We start from the raw sequence: 26,454 nt of genomic DNA on the forward strand, positions 1-26,454 counted from the left end.
ATTCTAGTTATTATGTCTTTGGGGATGACAACAGCCCCATAGTCCTCAGGACAAGGGCTATAGTTATGCTGTTTAGACATTTTTAACAAATAAAGTTTTTGTGGAAACGGTGATCGTTTAATTGGAAATCAGAAGTCCTAGTGTCCATATTAATAGTCAAAAGTGGTCGGAGGGCAACTAGGACCCTCCCCCCCAGAGCCTAAAGAAAAGGTTGCAAGTTATGCCCAAGGGTCACATAAGATTTTTATGGAATGGGTGGTCGTATAAACCACAGAAGGGAATCATTTGGTTGAAAATTCCAAGTTATAGTTCTATTTTAAGAGTCAAAAGTGATGGAGGTCAGCTATATCTTCTCCTACGCCTTCTTTTCTCCAAAAGCATTTGATCGAACAATTGAGGTAGCCAATTTTCTTAGGATAGTCCAAAGAACATATAATAATACCTCTAGCGTTGACACAACCCCCACAGCCTAGGGACAAGGGTTATAAGTTATGCCCCGAGGCATATAAGGTTTTTATAAATTGAGACTCATTCGACTGTAGATCAGAAGTTCTAGGGCCCTTTTCAAGAGTCAAAAGTGATCGGAGGGTAGCCAGCACCCAGTGCCCATTGTTTTTGAGGATGATTTGAAAATAGTATAAACTTCTACTTCATTTCTTTTAAACAATTTTCGGCCTTCTTAAATTTGTAGCCTTTTATAAATATATAACTAAAATCTATAAACCTTAACATTTTCTACTTGGGAAATGGAAGTCCTACAAAAACCTTCCTATCAATTGCCAGTCGATCACTTCATTTGGTATTCGAAGATTTTCTATAGATAATGCGTGGCCATCATATCACATATCATATCGAGATTAAGAAGATGTAAACTGGTAGACAAAGGATGGAACTTGAAAATCCTGTCATGCTGTTTCCTTAGTACCCTTTAGTGAAACTTCAGGAAGGGTCACCTTAATACCCTTAACCTCAGTAGCAGTGGGGTAGTCAAGGACGTAGCTCCAGCATTCCTATTGGGGGGAGGGGGGAGGCAAGAGGGGTCCATATCTGGAGAGTCACGGGGCATGGGCTATATAATAATGTTTCATCCAAATTATTGGGTTGGGGCATTCACTCCCTTCCCCCAAACGACACCGATGGGGGCAGTACAAGAAGTAGTAACAATATGCACATTTTAATTTTTGGCTAGTAGCTCATCTCTAGCCAAGTTTTATTAACTTACATTTAATTTTTAAATCATAAAAACTTATTAAACTAGTTACGAATATTCAGTCAGTGAAAAAACTAAGAAATTAGTCCGCTTATCAAATTTCTGAACGAGTGCTAGTGGCAATAATTCTTTTAATGATGAGATGAAGAAAAAGTACTTTACAAAAGTGCTCTAGAGCCCCTCTCCCCATTAAAATCACATTCGCTTTTTACTGGCTTATCAAACAGTTCGTGGTAACAAACTGTAGTAAGGAGCGACCCGGCTCAATAGTAAACGAAACTCTAAAAAACGGAATTTCGATGCTAAAAGATATATCAAAAGAATCGGATTTTTATGCTGATTTCAAATATATAAGTTTCATCAAATTTACTCTTTGTCATCAAAAGTTACGAGCCTGAGAAAATTTGCCTTATTTTGGAAAATAGGGGGTAACACCCCCTAAAACTCATAGGATCTTAACGAAAATTACGCCATCGCATTCAGCGTATCAGAGAACCCTATAGAAAAAATTTCAAGGTCCAATCTACAAAAATGTGGAATTTCGTATTTTTTGCCAGAAGACAAATCACGGGTGCGTGTTTATTTGTTGATGTTTTTTTTTTCCCAGGGGTCATCGTATCGACCAAGTGGTCCTAGAGTGTTGCAAAAGGGCTCATTCTAACGGAAATGAAAAGTTCTAGTGCCCTTTTTAAGTGACCAAAAAATTGGAGGGCACCTAGGCCCCCTCCCACGCTCAATTTTCCCCCAAAGTCAACGGATCAAAATTTTGAGATAGCCCTTTCGTTCCGCATAGTCGAAAACCATAATAACTATGTCTTTGGGGATGACTTACCCCCCACAGTCCCTAGGGGAGGGGCTGCAAGTTACAAACTTTGACCAATGTTTACATACAGTAATGGTTACTGGGAAGTGTACCGACGTTATCAGGGGGATTTTTTTGGTTTGGGTGTGGGGTTCAGGGGAGGGGGCTATATGGGAGGATCTTTCCTTGGAGGAATATTTCATGGGGGAAGAGAAATTCAATGAAAAGGGCGCAGGACTTTCTAGCATTACTATAAAAAAAAACAATGAAAATGTAAACATGAAAAAGTTTTTTCAATTGAAAGTAAGGAGAAGCATTAAAGCTTAAAACGAACAGAGATTATTACGCATATGAGGGGTTCTAAAAATACTCTAGCATAAAGAGCGAGGTATTTAGGAGGAGATAAATACTTCGCTCTTTATGCTAATTTTTTTTTTAAATAATTTCAACTACGGCCTTTCTGATTCAGGGGTCATTCTTAAAGATTTGGGATAAAACAAGATTTAGTGTGAAGAGCGAGGTATTAGCGAGGGGACCAACCCCCTCATATATATAATCAAAAATATAAGAATATAAAAGTTTGTTACGTAAGTTAATTCTTAAGTTATGTATTTTTTTTAACTAATAAAAACGTTCGTTAAAAATTAAAGATCTAGTTGCCTTTTTAAGTAACCAAAAAATTGGAGGGCAACTAGACCTCCTTCCCCACCCCTTATTTCTCAAAATCGTCTGATCAAAACTAAGAGAAATCCATTTAGCCAAAAAAAGAATTAATATGCAAATTTCATTTTTATAATTTATGTACGGAGAGCCAAAATCAGACATGCATTAATTCAAAAACTTTCAGAAATTAAATAAAAAACAAGTTTTTTTAAATGAAAGTAAGGAGCGACATTAAAACTTAAAACGAACAGAAATTACTCCGTATATGAAAGGGGCTTTTCCTCCTCGACACCCCACTCCTTGCGCTAAATTTTGATTCTTTCTCGCAGCTCTACTTTTTAAAACAATAAAAAACTTTAGCGTAAGGAGCGGGGTGTCGAGGAGGAAAAGCCCCTTTCATATACGGAGTAATTTCTGTTCGTTTTAAGTTTTAATGTCGCTCCTTACTTTCATTTAAAAAAACTTGTTTTTTTATTTAATCAGTAAAAAAGGGACAAAAATATTTGCATTATTAATGGTTAGTCAAACACATACAAAGGAGAAATCCAAATAGGCAACCCAGGAAATTTGGATTTTTCTCAACATTGACTAACATTTCCCACATAATATGCCAAATTTTTGGAGTTATGCGCAGGGCCTTGTGCAGAAGGAGGTGCTGGAGCCAAAATGAATGCATTTCCTTAATTTCTGGGTATCTCATATTTAAATTATCCAAAAGTTCTTTTTATTGCTGTTCAACCCCTCCTCCCTGAAAAGACTATTTTATTTACTTTAAACAAGTTTAAAGTTTGATTAAGATGAGGTACAAATATTAAGGGACTCCGATCTGGGGAAGGGTGTCTCTATACATTGGAAACACCTTTTTAGTTAAAACAACAACTATTTCAGGTATTTCCATTAAAAATAGATAGTATTTCAGATAAAATAGATAGCCTAGTGTTCCTTTTATTGCTAGATATTGAAAAGGCCTTTTTTGTATATCAGCAAACCAAAAAAAGCTTAGCTCCGACCTCTGCATTTTCATGAATTTGCCTTTTATTATATTCTTCAAGGGATTAACTCTTTTTTTGAATTTAAGATATCTTACCTTTAGACATTTCGTAGATTCCATGGTTGTTCCAAAATTACCTTGTCAGTATGATTCAAAACTTCAACTGATCAACAAAAAACTTAATTTTGAAACTATGTATGGCCAGTATTTCCCTGAAATTATGAGTGAATAGTTAAGACCATCCTCAAGGGAATTAACTATTTAGAACATTGTTGCATAATTTTGACAAATCACCGGATGTCACAATATTACATCTATCTGATAAGCATAAACTTTAAACTTCCCAAATGTAACAAGAATAATACATCTCCCCTAAGGTATCTTAACTCTTCAAAGGCATTGAGAATATAAAAAAAAGCTTTTTTCAAAGTCCTATAGGACGGCTTTGGGTGAGAAGAGACGTGGAATGGGACTAAACGGCCCTCCAATCCATCTTGCGACTTAAGAAACACACTGAAACTTCTAATTTTCCGATTAAATGAGTTCTCTGATATTCTAGCAGGGGTGTCGTTTGGGCGGAGGGGACCGATTGGATTGATAATCCGGAGTTCTATTGCCTTTTTTAAGTATAAAGAGGGATCAAAGTGCATCTATCATCCCCACATCCAACATAAATTCTGAGACACTCTTTTTGTTCAATATAGCCCATATAACAAGGCTTTTGGATTGGTATAAACTACCTGAATCTGGGAGTGAGTGTTGTATGTTCTATTCCTGGGGAATCTAGGGTTCTAATGGAAGGGATGGTTATATGAACTTTAAAGTTGCTCATTTGGTTGAAATTAGAAGTTATAATTCCTTTCTAAGAGTCAATAGTGTTGGATTTAAATTAGACCCCCCCAACTACCCGTCTTTCCACCAAACGCAAATATCACTAGAACGGCTCAAATTGTGTTTCAGGGTAAGTTGTGGTGGATCTTCAACTCGCCTTTTTTTTTTATTTAATCTTAAAGCAACATTTGGTTTTAAGATTTGGTTTTTAAGCATAACGAGCAAATTGTATAACTGTGCGAGAATATTTTCGTTAAGTTTATATAACTTTTAGGGGGTGTTACCCCCTATTTTCTAAAATAAGGCAAATTTTCTCAGGCTCGTAACTTCTGATGACAAAGACTAAATTTGATGAAACTTATATATTTAAAATCAGCATAAAAATCTGATTCTTTTGATATATATTTTAGCATCGAAATTCCGTTTTCTAGAGTTTCGTTTACTATAGAGCCGGGTCGCTCCAGTTCGTTACCACGAACTGTTTGATTTGGACAGGACAGCCATAAAGCTTTTCAGTAAATAGGAGTGACACCAAAATCACTTTTTAGCTATGAAAAGCATTTTTTAGCTATTCTCCCACCCCCAGAAGATACCGCCTGCAGAAAATGCCCCATCCCCTTCTCCCTCGGAGTAACTAGAAAAATAGAAAATGATAGAGTCCTAGTAAAAAAAAAACAACAACAAAATAATGTAAATCAAACAGTTCGTGGTAACAAACTGTAGTAAGGAGCGACCCGGCTCAATAGTAACCAAAACTCTAAAAAATGGAATTTTGATACCAATACCTACATCAAAAGAATCGCATTTTAATGCTGATTTTAAATATATAAGTTTCATCAAGTTTAGTTTTACCCATCAAAAGTTACGAGCCTGAGAAAATTTGCGTTGTTTTAGAAAATAGGGGGAAACGCCCCGTAGAAGTCATAGAATCTTAACAAAAATCACACCATCAGATTCAGCGTATCAGAGAACCCTACTGAAGAAGTTTCAAGCTCCTATCTACAAAAATGTGGAATTTTGTATTTTTTGCCAGAAGGCAGATCACGACAACTAGCCCAGACGTTACTGCTGTAGGTACTAATCTTGTTCAAAGTGTAAAGTGTTGGAAAGTTCTTGATGAATACCCTTCTCTTTCGGATCACTCGTACATTTTATTTACTTTGGAGTTTAATTTTCCCATATTTGAGACTGAAGAGCCAAGATACATTTATAAGAAAACTAAATGGGATACTTTTAGTGCTACTTTATTACGTGGAATCGATGACATTTATTCTCTACCTATGTCCTCGGTGGAGGAAATTGATTGTGCTGCTAATGAAATTAAGAATTTAATGCAAAAAGTAACTAAGGAATCGACCCCTCTTAAAAATAGTCACAAACAAAGCAAATATGCAAGGTGGTGGAACCAAGATTTGACAGATTTAAGAAAGAAGTACAGACATGCTCAAAGGGTCTATAAGAGACTTGGTACCGTTGAAAGCGAGCAAATAAAGAATGAAACACATCTAGATTATAAAATGAAAATTTTGGCACCGAAAAAGGAAGATTGGAAAAAGTTCTGCGATGAAAAAGCTAGTTTGGACCCTTGGAACACTATAAATAAAATTTGCAAGTTAAAAGGCTCTGCGACTCTCCCAGTTCATATTTTAAAACAAGATGGGTCGATGACAGATTCACCTAAAGAGGCTGGAGAACAACTTCTAGGTAAATGGTTTTCGTCAGATGATAATTCTAATGACAGTGTTGCTCAAAATTGATAAGAAATGAAACAGAAAATATCTCTAGTGAAAATCAGGATAAAATGGAACCTATTACCATGGAAATTTTACAGGATGTTATTAAGTCGATCAAACCCATGAAGGCTCCGGGACCTGATGGTATAATGAATTTTACTATAAAGAAAAATATTAATGTTTTATCACCTACTTTGTTGAAGCTTTTTAATAGTTGCCTAAAGACATCGTATTTTCCTGTCCTTTGGAAACAAGCAAACATTATAGTAATTCTTAAAAAAGGGAAAACTAATGATGGTAACCCCGGCTCTTATCGCCCGATTAGCTTGTTGTCAAACATCGGAAAAATTTTTGAACGGATTATTATGAATAGATTAGATAAACTTAGTTTGGATAATTGTTGGGTTTCTAAAAGACAATTTGGGTTTTGCAGGGGTAAAAGTACAATAGATGCAGTTGACAATATGGTAAGCGTTATTGAGAAAAATAAAGAGGAAAAGAAATTCACACTTTGTCTTTTTTTTTACATTAAAGGAGCATTCGACAATGCATGGCATCCAGGTATTTTAAAAAAGCTCAAGGATAAGAAATGCCCAATTCAATTGTTAAGATTAGTGAAAAGTTTTTTATCAGATAGGACGGTATCATATGGAAAAGATGTATCCCGGAAGTTGGAAAAGTCTTGTCCGCAAGGATCAATTTTGTCTCCTTTTTTATGGTTAATCAATATAAATGACCTTTTAGAAATGGATTTTGGTGAAAATTGTACGATTCAGGCATATGCTGACGATGTCACTGTAATTTTAACAGGTAAAAATATTCCGTTTTTAGAAAATTTGGCGGAAAAAATATTTCAGAAGTTTGAAGTGTGTGCTGCAGAAAACAAACTTACTTTCGACCAACGTAAAACAGAAGCTGTATTGTTCACAAACAAACACAAAGTTCCTGTTGTAAATTTTTTTTTTGGAGGAGAAAAAATTAATATACAACAAAAAGTCCATTACTTAGGAATTATTTTAGATAGGAAACTTTTATGGACTGATCATGTCTCTTCCCGAGTTACTGCTGCAAAGCAGTATTCGACGAGACTCCTTTGTGCAGCGAAGATGATATGGGGTCTCAAACCACAAGCTTTAAGAAAATTATATAAATCAGTTATAGAAAGTACAGTTTTGTATGGGGTATCAGTTTGGTTTTCAGCTCTTAGAAAGAAAAATATTTTACAAATGCTACAGTCTGCTCAAAGAATTTCAATGATAATAATCTCAAAATCTTTCCGTTCTGCCCAAAATGACGTAATTACGGCCATTGCTGGGGTATTGCCAATTTCTTTCCGAGCGACTGAGCTAGCGACATTGCGCTATGCGAAAAAAGGCCGTCCAAGTCACTGGCCAAATTTCACTTCTCCTGAATTCCCCCTTTCTAAACGCTCATCCAATCATAGTACTTTCACTGATGAATCATTAGTAGATATCTTAGGCCTTTCGACAGTACGAGAAATCCATACTTCAACTTTTCATATTAATAGAAAGGCATTGAAAAATATACTTTACGGACGATGGTATGAAGAATTTAAGAATAAAGTTAGTTCTTGGTCAATTCGCTTTTTTGCTTCAACAGAAGATTTATTAGCTGTTTGCAAAGTTCAGCCCTCCTACCATCTAACGCAGATTATTACGGGTCATTGCAGGCTAAATTTCTTTCTTCACCGAATAAACAAAATTGATACGGAGTTGTGCCTTTGCGGTGTAAATGAAACTTGTTCCCATTTTCTTTTTGAGTGCCCTATTTTTGTTCGTGAACGTTTAGAATTAATATTTCACCTTAATAGTATCAATGTTCCTTTTCCGTTTAATCTTGATTTGATTTTTAAATTTAGGAATGTTAGAAATATTTTACTGGAATACATAAGAAAAACTAAACGTTTGGATTTGGGGTTATAATCTTATTTAAAAATATGTGGATTTTTTTTTTATGTCTGATAACGGAATTCAGTGTGTATTATTTAGTTTGTCTTTTTGTTTTCTCTTGTTTAGTTAGATTGTATGTACAAAATTATGTGTTTTGTAGTTTATTTTAGATGTTTAGTTTTGTTTCTTTGTTAGTCGTGAAATGCCGTAAGGCTAATTTTTTTTTTCTTTTTCTTTTTGTCCATAGTGTTTAACTTTAGAATAGAAAGTGAAATACTTTTTGTAAGTCGAATCACTAAATAAATTCATTCAAGGCAGATCACGGATGCGTGTTTATTTGTTTTTTTTGTTGTTTTTTTTCCCAGGGGTGATCGTATCGACCCAGTTGTCCTATAATGTTGCAAGAGGGCTCATTCTAACGGAAATGAAAAGTCCTACTGCCCTTTTTAAGTGACCAAAAAAATTGGAGGGCACCTAGGCCCCCTCCCACGCTAATTATTTTACCAAAGTCAACGGATCAAAATTCTGAGATAGCCATTTTATTCAGCGTCGTCGAAAAACCTTATAACTATGTCTTTGGGGACGACTTACTCCCCCACAGTCCCCATGGGAGGGGCAACAAGTTACAAACTTTGACCAATGCTTACATACAGTAATGGTTATTGGGAAGTGTACAGGCGTTTTCAGGAGGATTTTTTTGGTTGGGGGAGGGGTTAAGAAGAGGGGGATATGCTGGGGGTACTTTCCATCGATAATTTGTCATGGGGGAAGAAAATCTCCATGAAGGGAGCGGAGGATTTACTAGCATTATTTAAAAAAAAAACAATGAAAAAATAAATATGAAAAAGTTCTTTCAGCTGGAAGTAAGAAAAAGCATTAAAACTTAAAACAAACAGAAATTATTACCCATTTGAGGGGCTCACCTCCTCCTAATACCTCGCTCTTTACGCTAAAGTATTTTTAGTAATTTCAACTACTTATTCTACGGCCTTTGTGATTCTGGAGTCATTCTTAATGAATTTGGACAAAATTTAAGCTTTAGTGTAAAGAGCAAGGATCTGACAAGGGGGCGAACCCCCTCATATATGTAATAAAAATATGAGAATACAAAAGTTCTTTACGTAAGCTAATTTATAAGTTACGTAAATCTTTTACTAATAAAAATATTTGTAAAAAATTAAAAGTTCTAGTTGCCTTTTTAATTAACCAAAAAATCGGAGGGCAACTAGGCTTCCTTCCCCGCTCTTTTTTTCTCAGAATCATTCGATCAAAATTATTAGAAAGCCATTTAGCCAAAAAAAAAAAAAAAGAAAATGCAAATTTCGTTTTAATTATTCCTCTGCGGAGAGCCAAAATCAAAACATGCATTGATTCAAAAATGTTCAGAAATTAAATATAAAAAAACAAGTTTTTTTTACTGAAAGTAAGGAGCGACATTAAAACTTAAAACGAACAGAAATTACTTCGTATATGAAAGAGGCTGCTTTCTCATCAACGCCCCGCTCTTTACGCTAAAGTTTTTTACTGTTTTAAAAAGAAGAATTGAGAGACAGAGTCAAACTTTAGCGTAAAGAGCGGGGCGTTGATGAGGAAGCAGCCTCTTTCATATACGAAGTAATTTCTTTTCGTTTTAAGTTTTAATGTCGCTCCTTACTTTCAGTTAAAAAAACTTGTTTTTTTATATTTAATTTTAAAATAAGTTTTCTTATAACATTAACCCAGCTGATATTTGAAACTAGTAGTCGCTCTTAACGTAAGTTATACGAGAAAATACTTCGCTTTCACGCATGAATTACGAAAGCTGAACAAGCGGAAATAACTCACACTTATTGCTTAAATACGGGAAAGTGGTTTGTCTAGTGATCTAGTTTATTCTCCCTTCGCCTTATTCTGTCTTGTTTTTTTTCGTATCGATTACACTGTTTTTCTTTTTGATCTTATTCGTGCAGTTATCTGTGTAAATTTACACATGTAAATTGTGTATATTATCTTCGAGAAAGTAGATTTGGATAGACATTGCAATGATTATTTCCATTTGACTGTCTTACTAAGATACATGGTTCCGTTTTAAAAAGTGTGTTTTGATTAAATAGGTTTATTTTATGACGCGTTTTTGCAAGCCAATTCTACAAAAATGTGGTTAGTTGAGTTGATTTGGGCATTGGTTTGATTGGTCAAAGACCATTTTTATCCTACGAATATATCATACAATCTCAAGGGTATTCAATCATTAGAGTGATAACAGGCTATTGACGGGGCAATTTTAGACTCGTCTTAGAGATGCCGATGACGTATAGCGGTAAACAAAGGATGAAACTTCAATTTTTTTTTCATTTTGTTCCCTTAATCTCAGCAGCAGTGGGGTTGTCGAGGGCGTAGCTCCAATATTTCTATTGGTTGGGGGAGGCAAAACGAGCCTACATCTGGAGAATCAAGGGACTTGGGCCATATAATAATGGTTCATCCAAATAATTGGGTGGGGGCACTTGCTTCCTCCCTCTAACGATGCCACTGGGGGCAGTAGAAGACGTAGTACCAATATGCGTATTGTAACTTTTTGATTTTAGCACATCCCTAGCCAAGTTTTATTAACAGACAGCTCAATTTTTTAATCATTCAAACTTATTAAACTAGTTACCAAAATCCAGTCTGTGAAAAAACTAAAAAATAAGTCCTTTTTTATTGAATTTTTGAACTGAATTTTAATTGAACCGAATTGAATTTTATTGAATTGAATATGGGAATAATTTTTTAATGATGAAATAAAGAAAAAGGTTCTCTAGAGCTCCTCTCTCCATTGCAATCTCAGTTTTCTTTTCTTTTTTTTTGTCGATTGTTCAGTAAAAAAAAAAGGTTTGCCCTATTAATGGTTAGTCAAACAATTACAAAGGAGAAATTTAAATAGGCAGCCCAAGAGATGTGGATTTTTCTCAACAATGCCTAACATTTCCCATTTAATTTGCCAAAAATTTTTGAAGTTATCCACAGGACCTTGTTCAGGATGGGTGGGGGATCCAAAATAAATACATTTCCTAAATTTCTGGGTGACTCATATTTAAATTATCTAACAGTTTTTTGTAATATTGTTTAACCCCACCCCCATGAAAAATTCGATTTATTGCCATTTAAACAAGTTTAAAGTTTGATTAACACGAGTTACAAAATATTACTCCCTCTACCGCTAGATTTTGAAAAATGACTTTTATCTATATTAGCAAAAAATCTTAGTTCCAACCTTTGCATTTTCATGAGTTTGCGTTATATTCTTTAAGGGATCAACTCTTTTTATGAATTTAATATATTTTACCTTTACACATTTAGCAGATTCCATGGTTATCCCAAAATTAGCTTGTTAAAGTTTGATTCAAAACTTCATCTTATCGACAATAAACTTAATTTTGAAACTAAACGTTGTCAATATCGCCCCGAAGTTATGAGAGAGTAATTAAGAACACCCCCAAAGGATTGAACTATTTAGAAAATTTTAGCATAATTTTGACAAACTATAGGATGTCATTATATTTCATCTACCTGATGAGTATAAACTTTTAACTTCCCAAATATATCAAGAATAATACATCTCCCCGAAGGTACCTTAACTCTTCGAAGATAGGAGACTATGAAAAAAGCTTATTCGTTTGTGATTTATTAATCAGGGTTTTAAGTGGCATTGTCGTCGAATTACAATCTTGGAGTACAAAACAGAGAATGAATTGGATTTCTTGCGGAGGACTCCGAAAAAATTTTCCTCCCATATGCCATATTTTGCCTCAAAAATTGGATCTTCAAACTATGTTGAACAAACCGCCTATTTCAAAGTTCTATAAGACGGTTTCGGGCAGAGACACGTGGAAGGGGGTTAAACGGCCATCCAATCCTCTTGGCTACTTAAAAAATGCAATGGAACCTTTAATTTACGTTTAAATGAGTTTTGCAAGGGTGTGATATTCTTGCAAGGTGTGTTTTTGTAGGGGAGGGACCGTTACCCCCCACCTCCTCCTTCCAATAATGGTTGGAAAAAATATTATATATTTCCTTCCCCTTGACTATCTGGGTATGTACCCTTCTTTCCCCCCGATATTTTTGCTTTTTTTGCAATATTTTGGTAAAAAATACTATTTTTGGTGTATTAATTAAACAAGATTAAAATAAAAATACTAGCCTAAAATTCACTAAACTGTTAAATTTTTAAAAATGCATTTTTTGTGTCTTCATAAAAAAAAATTGCTCTACCATTTAAGTTCTAGTGAATTGGCTATTATATCCTATAAAAGATAAGTTATTCTTAGAATTTAATCTTTTTTTCCTTTAAGCATTCATGGGATCCCTTAAAGTAGTAAGAATAATGTATTTCCTCAGGGGTACTTGAAGTCCCCAAATATGTTGATAATAAAAACAAAACAGAATATCCATTTGTGGTTAATTATGCAAGATTTTAGCCAGGCTTAGCACCTAGTTAGAATCTTGGAGGGAAAAGCGGGTGAGTTTACGAAAATCGTGATTTGATGAAAACATTTTGTGGAGGTGTGTTCAACAAATTATTTTTATTGGATATTCAAAATTTAAATTTCCGAATTAAAATGGACTATTTGTCTTAAATGAAAAACAGCAGAAAATTAAAAATATTTCAGGTCTTGTATGCTAGCCACTTGGTAAGCACGGATTAAAACCATTATTAATAGTAAAAGCAAGCATATCGTACCTAATAGTTGGTTAAACATACCACTCACTCCATCAGCAAGCTGCCTGAGTCAAACGTAGCTATGCACGCTCTTCCTTCATCCCAATCCATTCAAAGACTCACTCTTTACACAGTACAAAGAAGTTTTCATTTCCCTCAAACCTTCCCTCATGACACCCTCCCACCCAAGGGAAGGGTGGTGTCCTTTTCATTTGGCATTAAACAGTTGCTAAACAAGGGCAATCTTGGTCAATCTGCAATGCTTTATCAGCAGAGAATATCCTAACCATCTCAACCTTTCTCACGGAATATAATCCTAAAAAGTACAACTTAATGGTAGAGATATGGTCATTCAATTGGGAAGACTAACCAGAATATTTTGTGGGAAATTTCCCTGAAAAACATCTAGCAAATCCTCCTCCGCTACCTGACTCCCGTCATACCTGTTGACTCAGTTTTAAGAAATTTCAGAGAGTACACATTATAGAGTAAACAGGTAGGGATTCGTCAGACATCGTAAGGTCTTTTAGCTGAATTCTTTATTCATGAATATCGAAACGTCTTAAAATAAAAAAAATAAATAAAAAATATTCCAATCAGTCAAAACAAGTCGCGATAAAAAATATCCAGTTTTTCCAAAAATCTGTTCAAAATTTCATCTTGTCTGTCTTTCAAATTTATAAGCTTTTTTTCTAAAGTGTCGAGCAAGATGCTTTTTTCTCCAACTTCTTGCTTAAGAAATTCTGAAGTTGTTCCTGATTCATTGATTTTTATTTGGAGATAATCTACATATGACTTAAGGCATAAAAGTTCTTCTTTACCTTCTTTGCCTTTCTCTTTTAAAGAAGTCACCTCTAACATCACTGATTTTAGATGAGACCTAAAATAATTTTTTTTTTAAATTCCTTCTCCTTCTTGGTTATTTCTTCTTTTAGCTCCAGATTCTTTGTAGTGCATTCAAGGATTTCGGATTTAAGAGAGTGAATCTCATAACCCATTTTTGTCAGAATATCCTCTTTTTCTACTACAGGTCCATGTTTCGCACTTTCAATTCGTAATACTTTCTTTCTAACTGTTTTTAATTCATCAGTTTGGTTCTGGGTTTTATCTTCTTTGTCTGTCAAATTGATAAGTATTTTTTCGGAAGTTTCGCTCAAACAGCTTTTGTCTCCAACTTCTTGTTTAAGAGATTCTGAAGTTGTTTCTAATTCGTTGATTTTCATTTGAAGATAATCAACATAAGATTTTAGGCATGAAATTTCTTCTTCATATTTTTTTGCACTTTCTTCCTCCTCTCTCAAAATTCGACAAAATTCCGGGACTTCTATTTCTATATATAAATTAGTGACTTCTTCTTTCAAAGACGACACCTCAAAAAAAGCTTCTTTGAGACGAGAATCATTTTTCGAAATTAGCTCTTCATTTTCCCTTCGAATACTTCTGGCAAACACATCTTTGACTGAGACATCTTGCAAAAGCAGTATATTTTCTGTCTTCAATCGAGCAGTATCCTCCTTGAGAGATTTGTTTTCACTAAGAGTAATGTTCAGTTGATGCTCCATATTGGCTAGTCTTTCATTTTCCCTAAATAATGTCTCGTTTTGAGTTTCCAATCTAGTAATTGTTGCTTTCAATAGTGACACTTCAAATAAAGCAGCAGCAAGTTGAGTTTTAGCTATATCATGATCAGTTTGAGAGGCAATGTCGTCAGTCAGTTGCTTCTTTTCACTAAAAATTTGTTTAAGATCAACATCTGTCTTGTCAATTTCCGGCAACTTCATGGGAAGAACATCTTGTTCTTTACCTATTGCCAAAAACTGAGTCTTTATATCTGCACCCACAAATTTGTGTTTTTCCATCTGATGATCTAGTTTTTGTAACTTAACGGGATTGCCTTCTAAAAGTTTATATTTGTCCTGCAGATTTGTTTTTATTGCAGAAATTCCTCTCTGAAAAAATAGGAGGAAATTAGAAATATAAAGAATAAGCTTCGCAAAAATAAAATCGAACGAGAAACAAAGCTGGCGCCAGAGATGACTAGGATGAGTAAAACAAAATAACAAAAGACATGAAAAATAGATTGGTTCAGCATTGTACAAAATCTAAGACTGTGTCACAAGAGTGAAGTCTTAAAGGATATATAATTCTTAGTAATTATATTGAGTCACAAGATTAGCAGCGTATAATATTAGTAGAACCACAAAACAGCTATAGGGAGAGGGGTATCATCGGCAGTACAATTGTAGTGCGAAAGTAAAGAGCGATGGGGGTGCATTTTTGTGGAGGGCATCTGCCCTTGATCATTTTGGATTGGAAAATGGATCATTCGATTGGGTATTGAAAGAGCTAGTGCCCCTTTTATAGTAGAAAGTTATTTGAGAGCAACTAACCACCTCCCACGCTCACTACTTCATCGAGCAAATTTAAGCAAAATGTTGAAATAGCCATTTTGTTCAACGTGGTTCAGATTTCCTGAAATTAGGTCTTTGAAGGTGACATCCAAATCAAAACATGTTATGCGTACACAAGTGGTCAAAGGGGTACAACACAGGAATAACTGAAAATATTAATTCGGAAAATTAACGAAACAATAAGCGAGATGATCAAAAAGGTAATATTTGCTTGCTAGCAATACTACTACAGCCAAAACCACTACTACTACCACACTACACTATATTTAGTGGGAATTTGAACTAAATAAAAAACTGATATGTCTATGCACATTGTCAAAATAGCATATCTCACGAATTGATATGGTTATTAAGTTGGAACATTCAGAGAACACTTAAAGGGGAAGATTGTTTGACCAAAAGGCAATATCTTCACACTGCTGCTATTACTGATGTTACTGCTGCTTACTTACTACTGCTACTATCTCTACTACTTACATCGCAACTATTTTTAAGGCAAATAGCACTGAGAGGGAAAATTCAAGAAGTATATGAACATACGGGTTACCAAAACGACATATCAGTAATGGCATAGCAATAGCTAATTGTATTAAGTTAAAACTTCCAGAACTTGATGATAGGGATGTTCTAGTGACAAAAAGACAAGAGATTAATACTACTGCTGCTAGTAGTAATACCGTGATAAAATACTATTACTAGTAATATCAATACTGCTACTATGACTGCTATCATAACTATGTCTAAGGGTGTGAAGTCGAAATTGTCAAGAAAATTTGAGCGAGTAAGGTGAGCTGAGTCAGAACACGCTCTCTTTATGCAGGTTTTCAAAAGGATGTAACAGCAAAAGTGCTATGAAAATATTGCTATTAATGCTGCTACAGCTATTACTACTGGGCAAGCTAAGGGTATTAAGGTGAAGCTTTTAAGGAAAATTTAGGTGGACGTTGAATAAAATCAAAACAAATTATGAGCACTTGGACTTTCAAAAAGGCTACAAAGGAATATCAGAAGAACAACTTACTTAACTAATTTAAATCTCTAAGGGTAAGTTTTGTGCAATTTTGAACTAGCCAGGAGGCATTGTAAGAATACTTTTAATGCTACGAATACAGTTACTGAAGAGAAAGATTTTGGAGAGAAAGTAGCCCCTCTCTCAAGTCAATTTATTTTCCAAACGCATCCAGTCAAAATTTTGAAAGAGCCATTTTGTTCATTTTGTTCAGCACATTAGCATGGTCCAACGACTATGTCTTTGTTGATATTAGGCATGTAAACCATCTATAATTATGCAATTGGCCCGTTGGTATTTAAAAATAAATTTTGCTTTAAAATAAATCAAAAGGCATTAGGTTTATGGTTGCCAATAACACACCTCAGCATTATATCGAGAACGAGTGGGGTATTAAGTTGAAATTTTTGGGGATACTGTTATTACTACTTCTGTTCTTACTATTTAAATAAATAAAAAGAATATATGTATATCCAGGTTGTCAAAAAGCAAAGATAGAATTATTTGGGAATAATATTAAAATTTCAAGTCAAATTCAGAAGCTATAAAATTTAAATTAAAAAATACTATTTTGTGCCAGGATCAAAAATTGTTAAAAAAGTTTTTCCAATATACAAATAGCAACCCATACAAATGATTCTTTTAGAAAAAACTGAAAAGATATAAAATCTTATTTTTTCAAAAAGAAAAAACTATGTCTATAAAAAAGAAACAGAAATTATATAAAAGGTTTTCTCTGCAAAACAGGTTTTTCAAAAAAAATGTAAAGAGCTATGTTTGCCAAGAATGATCAGAAATCAAGCCAAATAATATTCCAAGTGTAAAATTACCACAAATCACGATCAATAAATAAACATAACTAAAAAAGAACAGAAATTTCAAATAACCGAGTCAAGTTCGAAACAAGCAAAAAGTGACATGAGTAGGGGTGATAACCTTCATACCCTCTCAAGACCAGAACATAATCCGCGCTTTACTGAAAACAAAATATGTATTAAATTTTTTCACTTTACTTGCTTTCATAAATAAAAATCATCAAAACTTTAAGGAATAAATATTAATATATGTCAATTAAATTACCTATCAATTGTGATTTCTTTTTTTTTGTTGCTTTTTTTTAGTAAAGCATAAAATATGAAACAAATCAACTAGAGATTAGAAAAAATATATATAAGAAGTACAACTAATAGATGCCGTCATATAACAAGGCTGACGGAGAGGTAGAATCATTAATCAGAAACAACAAAAAAATGTACACTTGTCAAAAATAGAAGAAAGGGGGTAGCTAGAGAAAAAAGTAGCGGTAGTAATGATGATACTCGCCAAATAACTTCCAAATCATTCAAATAGCCTGTAACTGTAACCTGAAAACCTAAATAAATAACCTGTAACCTAAATAAAAGAATGGTGTGTGCACAAGGTACCATTTATTCATATTTTTTGTATTATTTTTGGTTTCAGACCAAGGCACTTCGTATAGAAGGAGTTGTCTTATAAATTTCAAAAGGAGCTCATTCGATAGGAAATTCAATGTTGTGGTGCCCTTTTTTCAGAGTCAAAAGTGATTTGGGGGTACACACACATCCCCCCCCCGTCCATCCATCATTTTCCCAAACACACCAAGTCGAAACTTTTAGACAATAGTTTTGAGACCTTAACTTTGTTCAAAAAAGCTGAAAATTCTAGTTACTATGTCTTTGGGGATGACAACAGCCCCATAGTCCTCAGGACAAAGGTTATAGTTATGCCGTTTAGACATTTTTAACAAATAAAGTTTTGTGGAAACGGTGATCGTTTAATTGGAAATCAGAACTCCTAGTGTCCATATTAATAGTCAAAAGTGATCGGAGGGTAATTAGGACCCTCCCCCCAGAGCCTAAAGAAAAGGGTTGCAAGTTATGTCCAAGGGTCACATAAGATTTTTATGGAATGGGTGGTCATATAAACCACAGAAGGGAATCATTTGGTTGAAAATTCCAAGTTGTAGTTCTATTTTAAGAGTCAAAAGTGATGGAGGTCAGCTATATCCCCTCCTTCGCCTTCCTTTCAATAATACCTCTATCGTTGACACAACCCCCACAGCCTAGGGACAAGGGTTATAAGTTATGCCCCAAGGCATATAAGGTTTTTATAAATTGGGACTCTTTCGACTGTAGATCAGAAGTTCTAGAGCCCTTTTTAAGAGTCAAAAGTGATCGGAGGGTAGCCAGCACCCAGCGCCATTATTTTTCAGGATGATTTGAAAATAGCATAGACTTCTAATTCATTTCTTCTAAACAATTTTCGGCCTTCGTAAATTTGTAGCCTTTTTTAAATATATTACTAAAATCTATAAACCTTAACATTTTCTACTTGGGAAATGGAAGTCCTACAAAAACCTTCCTATCGATTACCAGTCGATCACTTCATTTAGTATTTGAAGATTTTCTATAGATAATGCGTGGCCATCATATCACATGCTCCCGATGGGGCAGTTTTAGCCTCGCCTACGAGATTAAGACAAGAAGTAGTACCAATATCCACATTTTAATTTTTGGCTAGTAGCACATCTCTAGCCATGTTTTAGTAACTTACATCTTAATTTTTTAATAATTAAAACTTATTATTACGAATATTGAGTCAGTGAAAAAACTAAGAAATTAGTCCGTTTATCATATATCTGAACGAGTGCTAGCGGCAATAATTCTTTTAATGATGAAATGAAGAAAAAGTACTTTACAAAAGTTCTCTAGAGCCCCTCTCCCCATTAAAATCACATTCGTTTTTTTACTGGCTTATCAGTAAAAAAGGGACAAAAATATTTGTATTATTAATGGTTAGTCAAACACATACAAAGGAGAAGTCCAAATAGGCAACCCAGGAAATGTGGATTTTTCTCAACATTGACTAACATTTCCCACATAATATGCAAAATTTTTGGAGTTATGTTCGGGGTCTTGTGCAGAAGGAGCTGTTGGAGCCAAAATGAATGCGTTTCCTTAATTTATGGGTGCCTCATATTTAAATTATCCAAAAGTTCTTTTTACTGCTGTTCAATCCCTCCTCCCTGAAGAGACTATTTTATTTACATTAAACAAGTTTAAAGTTTGATTAAGACGAGGTACAAATATTAAGGGGGTCCGATTTGGGGAAGGGTGTCTCTATACATTGGAAACACCTTTTTAGTTAAAATGACTATTTCTGGTATTTCCATTAAAATAGATAGTATTTCAGGTAAAATAGATAGCCTAGTGTTCCTTTTACTGCTAAATATTGAAAATGCCTTTTTTGTATATCAGCAAAAAAAAAGCTTGGCTCCGACCTCTGCATTTTCATGAATTTGCCTTTTATTATATTCTTTAAGGGATTAACTCTTTTGAATTTAAGATATCTTACCTTTAGACATTTCGTAGATTCCATGGTTGTTCCAAAATTACCTTGTCAGTATGATTCAAAACTTCAACTGATCAACAAAAGCTTAATTTTAAAACTATATGTGGTCAGTATTTCCATAAAATTATGAGTGAATAGTTAAGACCATCCTCAAGGGAATTAACTATTTAGAACATTTTTGCATAATTTTGACAAATCACCGGATGTCACTATATTACATCTATCTGATAAGCATAAACTTTAAACTTCCCAAATGTAGCAAGAATAATACAACTCCCCTAAGGTATCTTAACTCTTCAAATGCATCGAGAATATAAAAAAAGCTTATTTCAAAGTTCTATAGGACGGATGTGGGCGAGAGAAACGTGGAATGGGACTAAACGGCCCTCCAATCCATCTTGCGACTTAATAAACACACTGAAACTTTTAATTTTCCGGTTAAATGAGTTCTCTGATATTCTAGCACGGGTGTTGTTTGTCCAGTATTGCAAGGAAAAAAATTATTATATATCCCTTGCCCCTTGACTATCCGGGTATGGACTCATCTCGTCCCCTATATAAATATGCTGGAGATTCATCCCTGCATTCTAGAACCATTGCCAAAAATTCCGCCTTTTTGTCAATCAGACTTTGAAACTAAGGACGGATTTAAAGTATTATTAATAGTAGAAGAGTGCATATAGTTTTTTGGTTCAACAGCCCACTCAACCTGCTCGGAATCTTAAAGCTCAGTGATTCCAATTGGGGGGAGGGAATGATTGTAATTTGAATTTTAGAAGACTAGCTTTAAGAGAAAAGTTTTTAATCAACTAGTTGTAAATATCTCGTCATTAAAAAAAGGAAAATAAGTCCTTCTATCAAACAAATGTACGAGAGCTGGTTGTCATGATTTTTTTTTTAATGAAGATATGAAGAAAGACGTACTTTAAAAAATTGCTCTAGGGTCCCTTCCCTCGTTAAAATCCCATTTAGTTTCTGCTTAGCACATGCAAAACAGAAATTCAAGCAAGCAGCCCAGAAAAAGTGGAGTTTTTTCAACAGTACCAAACATTGTTCAAATAATTCGCCGATTTCAGGGAGTTATTCTCAGTGTTGTAGGCTGGGGGCTGAGGGGAAAAATTAATACATTTTCCAGATTTCTGGGTGTCTCAATTCTAAATTATCAAAAAAAAAATTATTACTCTATCCCCCTCCCCGAAAAAAATCCTCTGTGTGTCTGTCGTAGTGTTTCAATTAAAATAAAATTCACATTATTTGCCTCAAAACAAGCTTAAATTTTCATTAAAATACGTTACTTATTAACTCCCAAAAACTGTCACGAATAATAGATCTCCTCATAGGTACCTTAAGTCACCAAGCGTACCGAGAATATAAAAACAACAACGCCAGTATATCCATTTGCGAGTAACGGGATTGAAAATAAAAGGTCTGATTCACGAGGACCTTCTAATTCTCAAATTTCAATAAGATCCAGTCACTCGTTCGTAAGTCAAAAATACCTCATTTTTTCTAATTTTTTCGAATCAACCCCTCCCCCCTCCCAAGAGAGCAGATCCGTTCCAGTTTTTTCAATCACTTATCTAGGTCCTTGCTCATTTTTCTCACCAAGATTCATCCTGATCTCTCCACTCTAAACATTTTCCAAGATTTCTGGTTTCCCCCTCCAACTCCCCCCCCCCCCATTTTGCCAGATCAGGTGAGAACTTACAATAAGAGCTCTGAGACACGACATTCTTCTAAATATTGAACTTCATTAAGATCCAATCAACCATTCTTAAGTTAAAAATACCTCATTTCTTCTAACTTTTCCGAATTAACCGAATTTCCTAAAGTTTCATCCCGATCTCTACACTCTAAGCGTTTTACAAGATTTTTGGTTTCCTCCTCCAACTCCCCCCCAATGTCATCGGCTCCAGTTGGGATTTAAAAAACAGCTCTAAGACACGAGGTCCTTCTAAATATCAAATTTCATTAAAATCTTATTACCAATTCGTAAGTTAAAAATACCTAATTTTTGAATTTTTCCAAATTACCCCCCCCTCCCAACTCCCCCAAAGAGAACCTCTCCAGTCTGGTTATGCCAATCACGTATCTAGAACTTGTGCTCATTCTTCCCAACATGTATTATCACGATCTCTCAACTCTAAGCGTTTTCCTAGATTTCCGGTTTCTTCTTGCAACTCCCTCCAATATCACCGGATCTGGTCAGAATTTAAAATAAAACCTCGAAGACACGAGTTGCTTCTAAATATCAAATCTTATTAGGATCCAATCTCCTGTTCATAAGTTAAAAATACCTCATTTTTTCTAATTTTTCCGCATTACCAAATTAGTTCTACCTCTCCCAACTCCTCCAAAGAGAGTGGATCCGGTCCGATTATGTCAATGACGTATATAGGGCTTTTGCTTATTCTTCCCCCCAAGTATTATGCCGATCTTTCCACTTTAAGTGTTTTTCAAGATTCCGGTATCCCTGATTAAGAGCAATAATATAAATAAGAGCAATAAAAGCTCTGAGACACGACATCCTTCTAAATATCAAATTTCATTAAGATCCGATCAACCGTTCGTAAGTTAAAAATATCTCATTTCTTCTAACTTTTCCGAATTGACCGTACCCCCACTCCCTCCCCACCCCACCCGGATGGTCAAATCTAGAAAAGGACTATTTCTAATTTGATTTGGACTCGTCCATGATACACCTATCAAATTTCGTCGTCCTAGCTTATCCGGAAACGCCCAAGCTAGCAAATTCAAGACAGACAGAAGTTACTATCTATACGAGTTACTTTGTAATTACCAAGCGCCATTAAAGGCACTCAACGATAAACATTTTATCATCCTCTGATGCTAAAGTGTAAGTTGAAATCAAAGATCAGAGTTACCGTCTCATTAATTTCAACTTTTCAAAAATTATATATGTAAAGGGAATTCTGAATTTGTAGTTAATATACATAAGACTGAAGAACAGTTTATAATAAATTTGAGGTACAATCATTCTCTACTTATTAACTGTTTTCTTTTGAGTAATTTTGTTTAAAAAAAAAGTTCAAAAAATACAAAATTACAATTCTACGTTACAAAATCTTATTTAATTTATATTATAACGATTCGTGGATTAATAATGCATTTAAAAGGACATAAAACACACATTGCAGAAATTTAAAAGCTGAAACATTTATTTTGCAACATTGGTGACGTAGATCAAGATACTGCTTAGTACGTTGAAAAAAATAAATGTTTAGTTTACACGCGTGAATTACAAAAGCGGAAAAATTGGAACTAAGTCATACTTATTGCTTAAATACATGAAAGTAATTTGTCGGGTGTTTTTTTCTTTTGCCTAATTCTGTCTTCATTTTTCGTATCTATTTCGCCGATTTTTTTGTTTTTCTTTTTTGTTCGTAGAGTTTTCTAAGTATTTTCTTTTCTACGAAAAAGTGGATTTGGATAGAGATTGCATAATTATTTCCATTAGAGTGTTTTGACAATAGCTTCAGAGTTCCAAAGGGAACAAGAGAGGCTATGGTTCTATGAGAACCAATAGTTCTGTTTTAAAAAGTATGTTTTAATTAATTAGGTTAATCTTATGACATATTTTTGCAAGCCATTTATACTCTTACATAAACAACAAAAAATTGAGAAGCAAAAAAAGCAAAAGTGGTAGGTTTGACGATTTGTCACGTGACGTTTTTTTTTATTTAGCAGAGGATAGATGAAGTAGAATAGCCTGTGAGGAAAGAAAGTTTTTGGTGTAGGATGAGAAGATCGAGGACATACGAAAAGAAAAATATTTTACAATTCGTCTTGCATAAGAAGAAGTGGTGAGGAAGATTTCTTGTCGTAGAAATAAATAGAAGAAATCTTAATCTGTAAAATGCTAGTTTGGTTTTGCATGCTTTAGCACAGAAGTTGTCATGTTGACACCGAAATCAAATTACACTAGAAGTAATTGTACGATGAATGCTGGATGAATAAGTTTGTGGTAATGAACTGTAATTAAGGTGCAATACGGCTCAATAGTAATCGAAACTCTAAGAAACAGAGTCTTTATAATAACAGATACATCAAAAGAATTGATCTTGGGGGTTAATAGTGGAGAAAAGATTTAGGTAGATCAGGGATTTACATTTTTCTAGCTCCCTCTCTTTTCTCTCCCCCAAATCAAATTTCTAGTATACTTACACAGCTGCAATAACTCTTTGAAAGTTTCACCACACTTTTAGCTATTTCTGAGATATTAGAGATTAACTATTTTGATAACCTTCCACCAGAGTGACTTTTAGTTTACTTTGCTATTAAAATGTTAATTAGTTTGAATTTTCTTAGTAGCTTGTAGTAAAAAAATAGGAATCAGAGGCAAGGACTGGTATACTACCCTTGGAAATCCATAGGAAATTTCTTCCTAAAAAATTCTCCCCAAATGTAAAATTGAGCAGCCGACGAGAAATTTTAAAAAATTAAGTTTTAATGTCGCCCCTTGTTTGCAGTTAAAAACTTGTTTTTTTTTATTTAATTCTGAACGTTTTTGAATTAATGCATGTTTTGATTTTGGCTCACCGCACATGAATAATTAAAACAAAATTTGTATATTATTTTTTTTGCTAAATAGCTTTCTCAGAGTTTTGATTGGATGATTTGGAAAAAAAAGGCTGGGAGAGGAGGCCTAGTTGCCTTCCAGTTTTTGGCTACTTAAAAATGCAAATAAATTTTTTTTATTTTTTGTGCGACCGTTTTTGTTAGTAATAAACATACGTACCTTACGAATTAACTTACGTAACGTACTTCTATATTTGTGTTTTTTATTATGTATAAGAGGGGGTTTGCCCCCTCGTCAATACCTCGCTCTGTACACTAAAACTTGAATTTTATCCCAAATCTTTAAGAATGACCCTGAATCACAAAATCCGCAGATTAAATATTTGAAACTACTAAAAATGCTTTAGCGTAAAGAGCAGGGTATTGTACAGGAGAAAACCTTCTTTTATACGTAATATTTTATGCTCGTTTTAAGTTTTAATGCTACTCATTACTTCCAGGTGAAAACAATTTTTTATTCATTTTCTCATTGTTTCTTTTTAAATAATGCTAGAAAATCCTGCGCTCCCTTCATCAATATTTTCTTCTATCATGATAAATTCTTCCACTGAAAGATCCTCCCACTTAACCCTCTTCCCCGACCCACTCCCACCCCATCGCGAATAAAACCCCTGAAAACGTCTGTAAACTTCCCAATGACCATTACTACGCGTAAACAATGGTCAAAGTTTGTCACTTGCAGCCCCTCCCCTGGGGACTGTGGGGGATTAGGTGGTCCTCAAAGACATAGTTATTAGGATTTCGACTAAGTTGAACAGAATGGCTATCTCAAAATTTTGATCTGGATACTTTAGGGAAAAAAGTGCGCGGGAGGGGGCCTAGGTGCCCTCCAATTTTTTTGGTTCTAGGACCACTGGGTCGATACAATCACCACTGAGTAAGAAAACAAAGCAAAAACAAACAAATAAACACGCATCCCTGATTTGTCTTCTGGCAAAAAATACAAAACTCTACATTTTTGTATATAGGAGCATGAAACTTCTACAGTAGGGTTCTCTGATAAGCTGAATCTGATGTTGTGATTTTTCTTAAGATTCTGTGACTTGTAGAGGGTGTTTTACACTATTTTCTAAAATAAGGCAAATTTTCTCAGGCTCATAACTTTTGATGGGTAAGTTTAAACTTGATGAAACTTACATATTTAAAATCAGCATTAAAATACGATTCTTATGAAGTAACTATTTACAACAAACTTCTATATTTGTGTTTTTTTAATATGTATATGAGGGGGTTTGCCCCCTCATAGAGTTTCGGTTACTATTGAGCCGGCTCGCTTCTTACTACAGTTCGTTACCATGAACTGTTTTATATAACACAACCAAACTTAAAAAAAGGATTTTGATAACAATTAATAGATCAAGAGAATCGACCTGCTATTTTGGTTCCAAAAATATTAAGATCTTATTTTAAGATTAGAGATCAATTCTAGGAGCCACCGAAGATCTGTCTGGTTTTGGAAAAAAAAATGGGATAGCACCTATAAAATGGCAAGTGATTTTAATGAAAAACCACTCCAAAACGTTTATCATACTAGAGAACTCTACGAACGAATGGAAAAACTTATTGGTAATCCAGTAATCCTTGTAAATCACCCCCTCCTCTAGAGCCAATCATGAACATCTTATGCTTGAAAAACTTGAACAAAGATGGTTTACGGTCTGTCCCCAAAACGGGAAAAAATGTCAGGTGTTGCTGTGAAAACTGTCCTCGTACATATTTACATATAATATGATTTTGTATGAGTTTAAATTTTGAGTAGTTTCTTCGAAAATATCAAAAAGTCATAGATCAAATTTTCATACTTAGGATTAATCTTCATCAGATTTAGGGGGTCAAGTCATCCTCAAAGACAAAGTTATTAGATTTTTCGATTATATTGAAAAAAATAGCTCAATATTTTGAAAAAAAACCTCAAAATTTTCATTGGTCGACTTTTTCGAAAGAATGGGTGTGGTAGGGGGGCTAGCTGCTCTCCAAAATATTTAGTTACTTAAAAGAACACTAAAACTTTTGACTTCCGATCAAATGATTTCCTTTCCCGATAATATACGATGTCTGGTTCGATTTGATCAGCCCTAGAAAAACACAACAACAAATAAACACGCATCTGCGATCTTTCTTCTGGCAGAAAATGCAAAATTCCACGTTTTTTTAGAACTGGCTTGCAATAACGCGTCATAAAATTAACGTAATTAATTAAAATATACTTTTTAAAACGGAACCATAGGTCCATAGCCTCTCT

At 34.4% G+C, this 26,454-nt stretch overlaps 3 protein-coding genes across 12 annotated transcripts in view; 1 reads left to right on the forward strand and 2 right to left on the reverse strand.

Annotated features, from left to right (window-relative positions):
• Nucleotides 1-26,454, reverse strand: part of LOC136030528 (uncharacterized) — a 47,137-nt gene that overhangs the window by 7,439 nt on the left and 13,244 nt on the right. For 2 of the 3 annotated variants that reach the window (XM_065709569.1, XM_065709568.1), the window contains exon 2: nucleotides 3,763-3,878. In XM_065709569.1, the coding sequence (XP_065565641.1) occupies nucleotides 3,763-3,786 (24 nt within the window). In that variant the 5' untranslated portion in view covers nucleotides 3,787-3,878. Of the gene's footprint in view, nucleotides 1-3,762; nucleotides 3,879-19,616; nucleotides 19,668-26,454 lie in introns of those variants that run through there. The other variant, XM_065709566.1, reaches the window with a different exon arrangement.
• LOC136030709 (uncharacterized) lies at nucleotides 5,505-6,254 on the forward strand. The gene has a single exon (XM_065709780.1). It carries the CDS (start codon nucleotides 5,505-5,507, stop codon nucleotides 6,252-6,254), a length of 750 nt encoding a protein of 249 aa, XP_065565852.1.
• Nucleotides 12,888-26,454, reverse strand: part of LOC136030527 (DNA repair protein RAD50-like) — a 227,783-nt gene continuing 214,216 nt past the window's right edge. For 7 of the 8 annotated variants that reach the window (XM_065709563.1, XM_065709561.1, XM_065709559.1 and 4 more), the window contains one exon: nucleotides 12,888-14,770. In XM_065709563.1, the coding sequence (XP_065565635.1) occupies nucleotides 13,691-14,770 (1,080 nt within the window). In that variant the 3' untranslated portion in view covers nucleotides 12,888-13,690. The remainder of the gene's footprint in view (nucleotides 14,771-26,454) is intronic. The other variant, XM_065709557.1, reaches the window with a different exon arrangement.

The sequence above is a fragment of the Artemia franciscana genome, chromosome 8, assembly GCF_032884065.1.
Source record: "Artemia franciscana chromosome 8, ASM3288406v1, whole genome shotgun sequence".
In the NCBI taxonomy this organism is placed as follows: Eukaryota; Metazoa; Arthropoda; class Branchiopoda; order Anostraca; family Artemiidae; genus Artemia; species Artemia franciscana.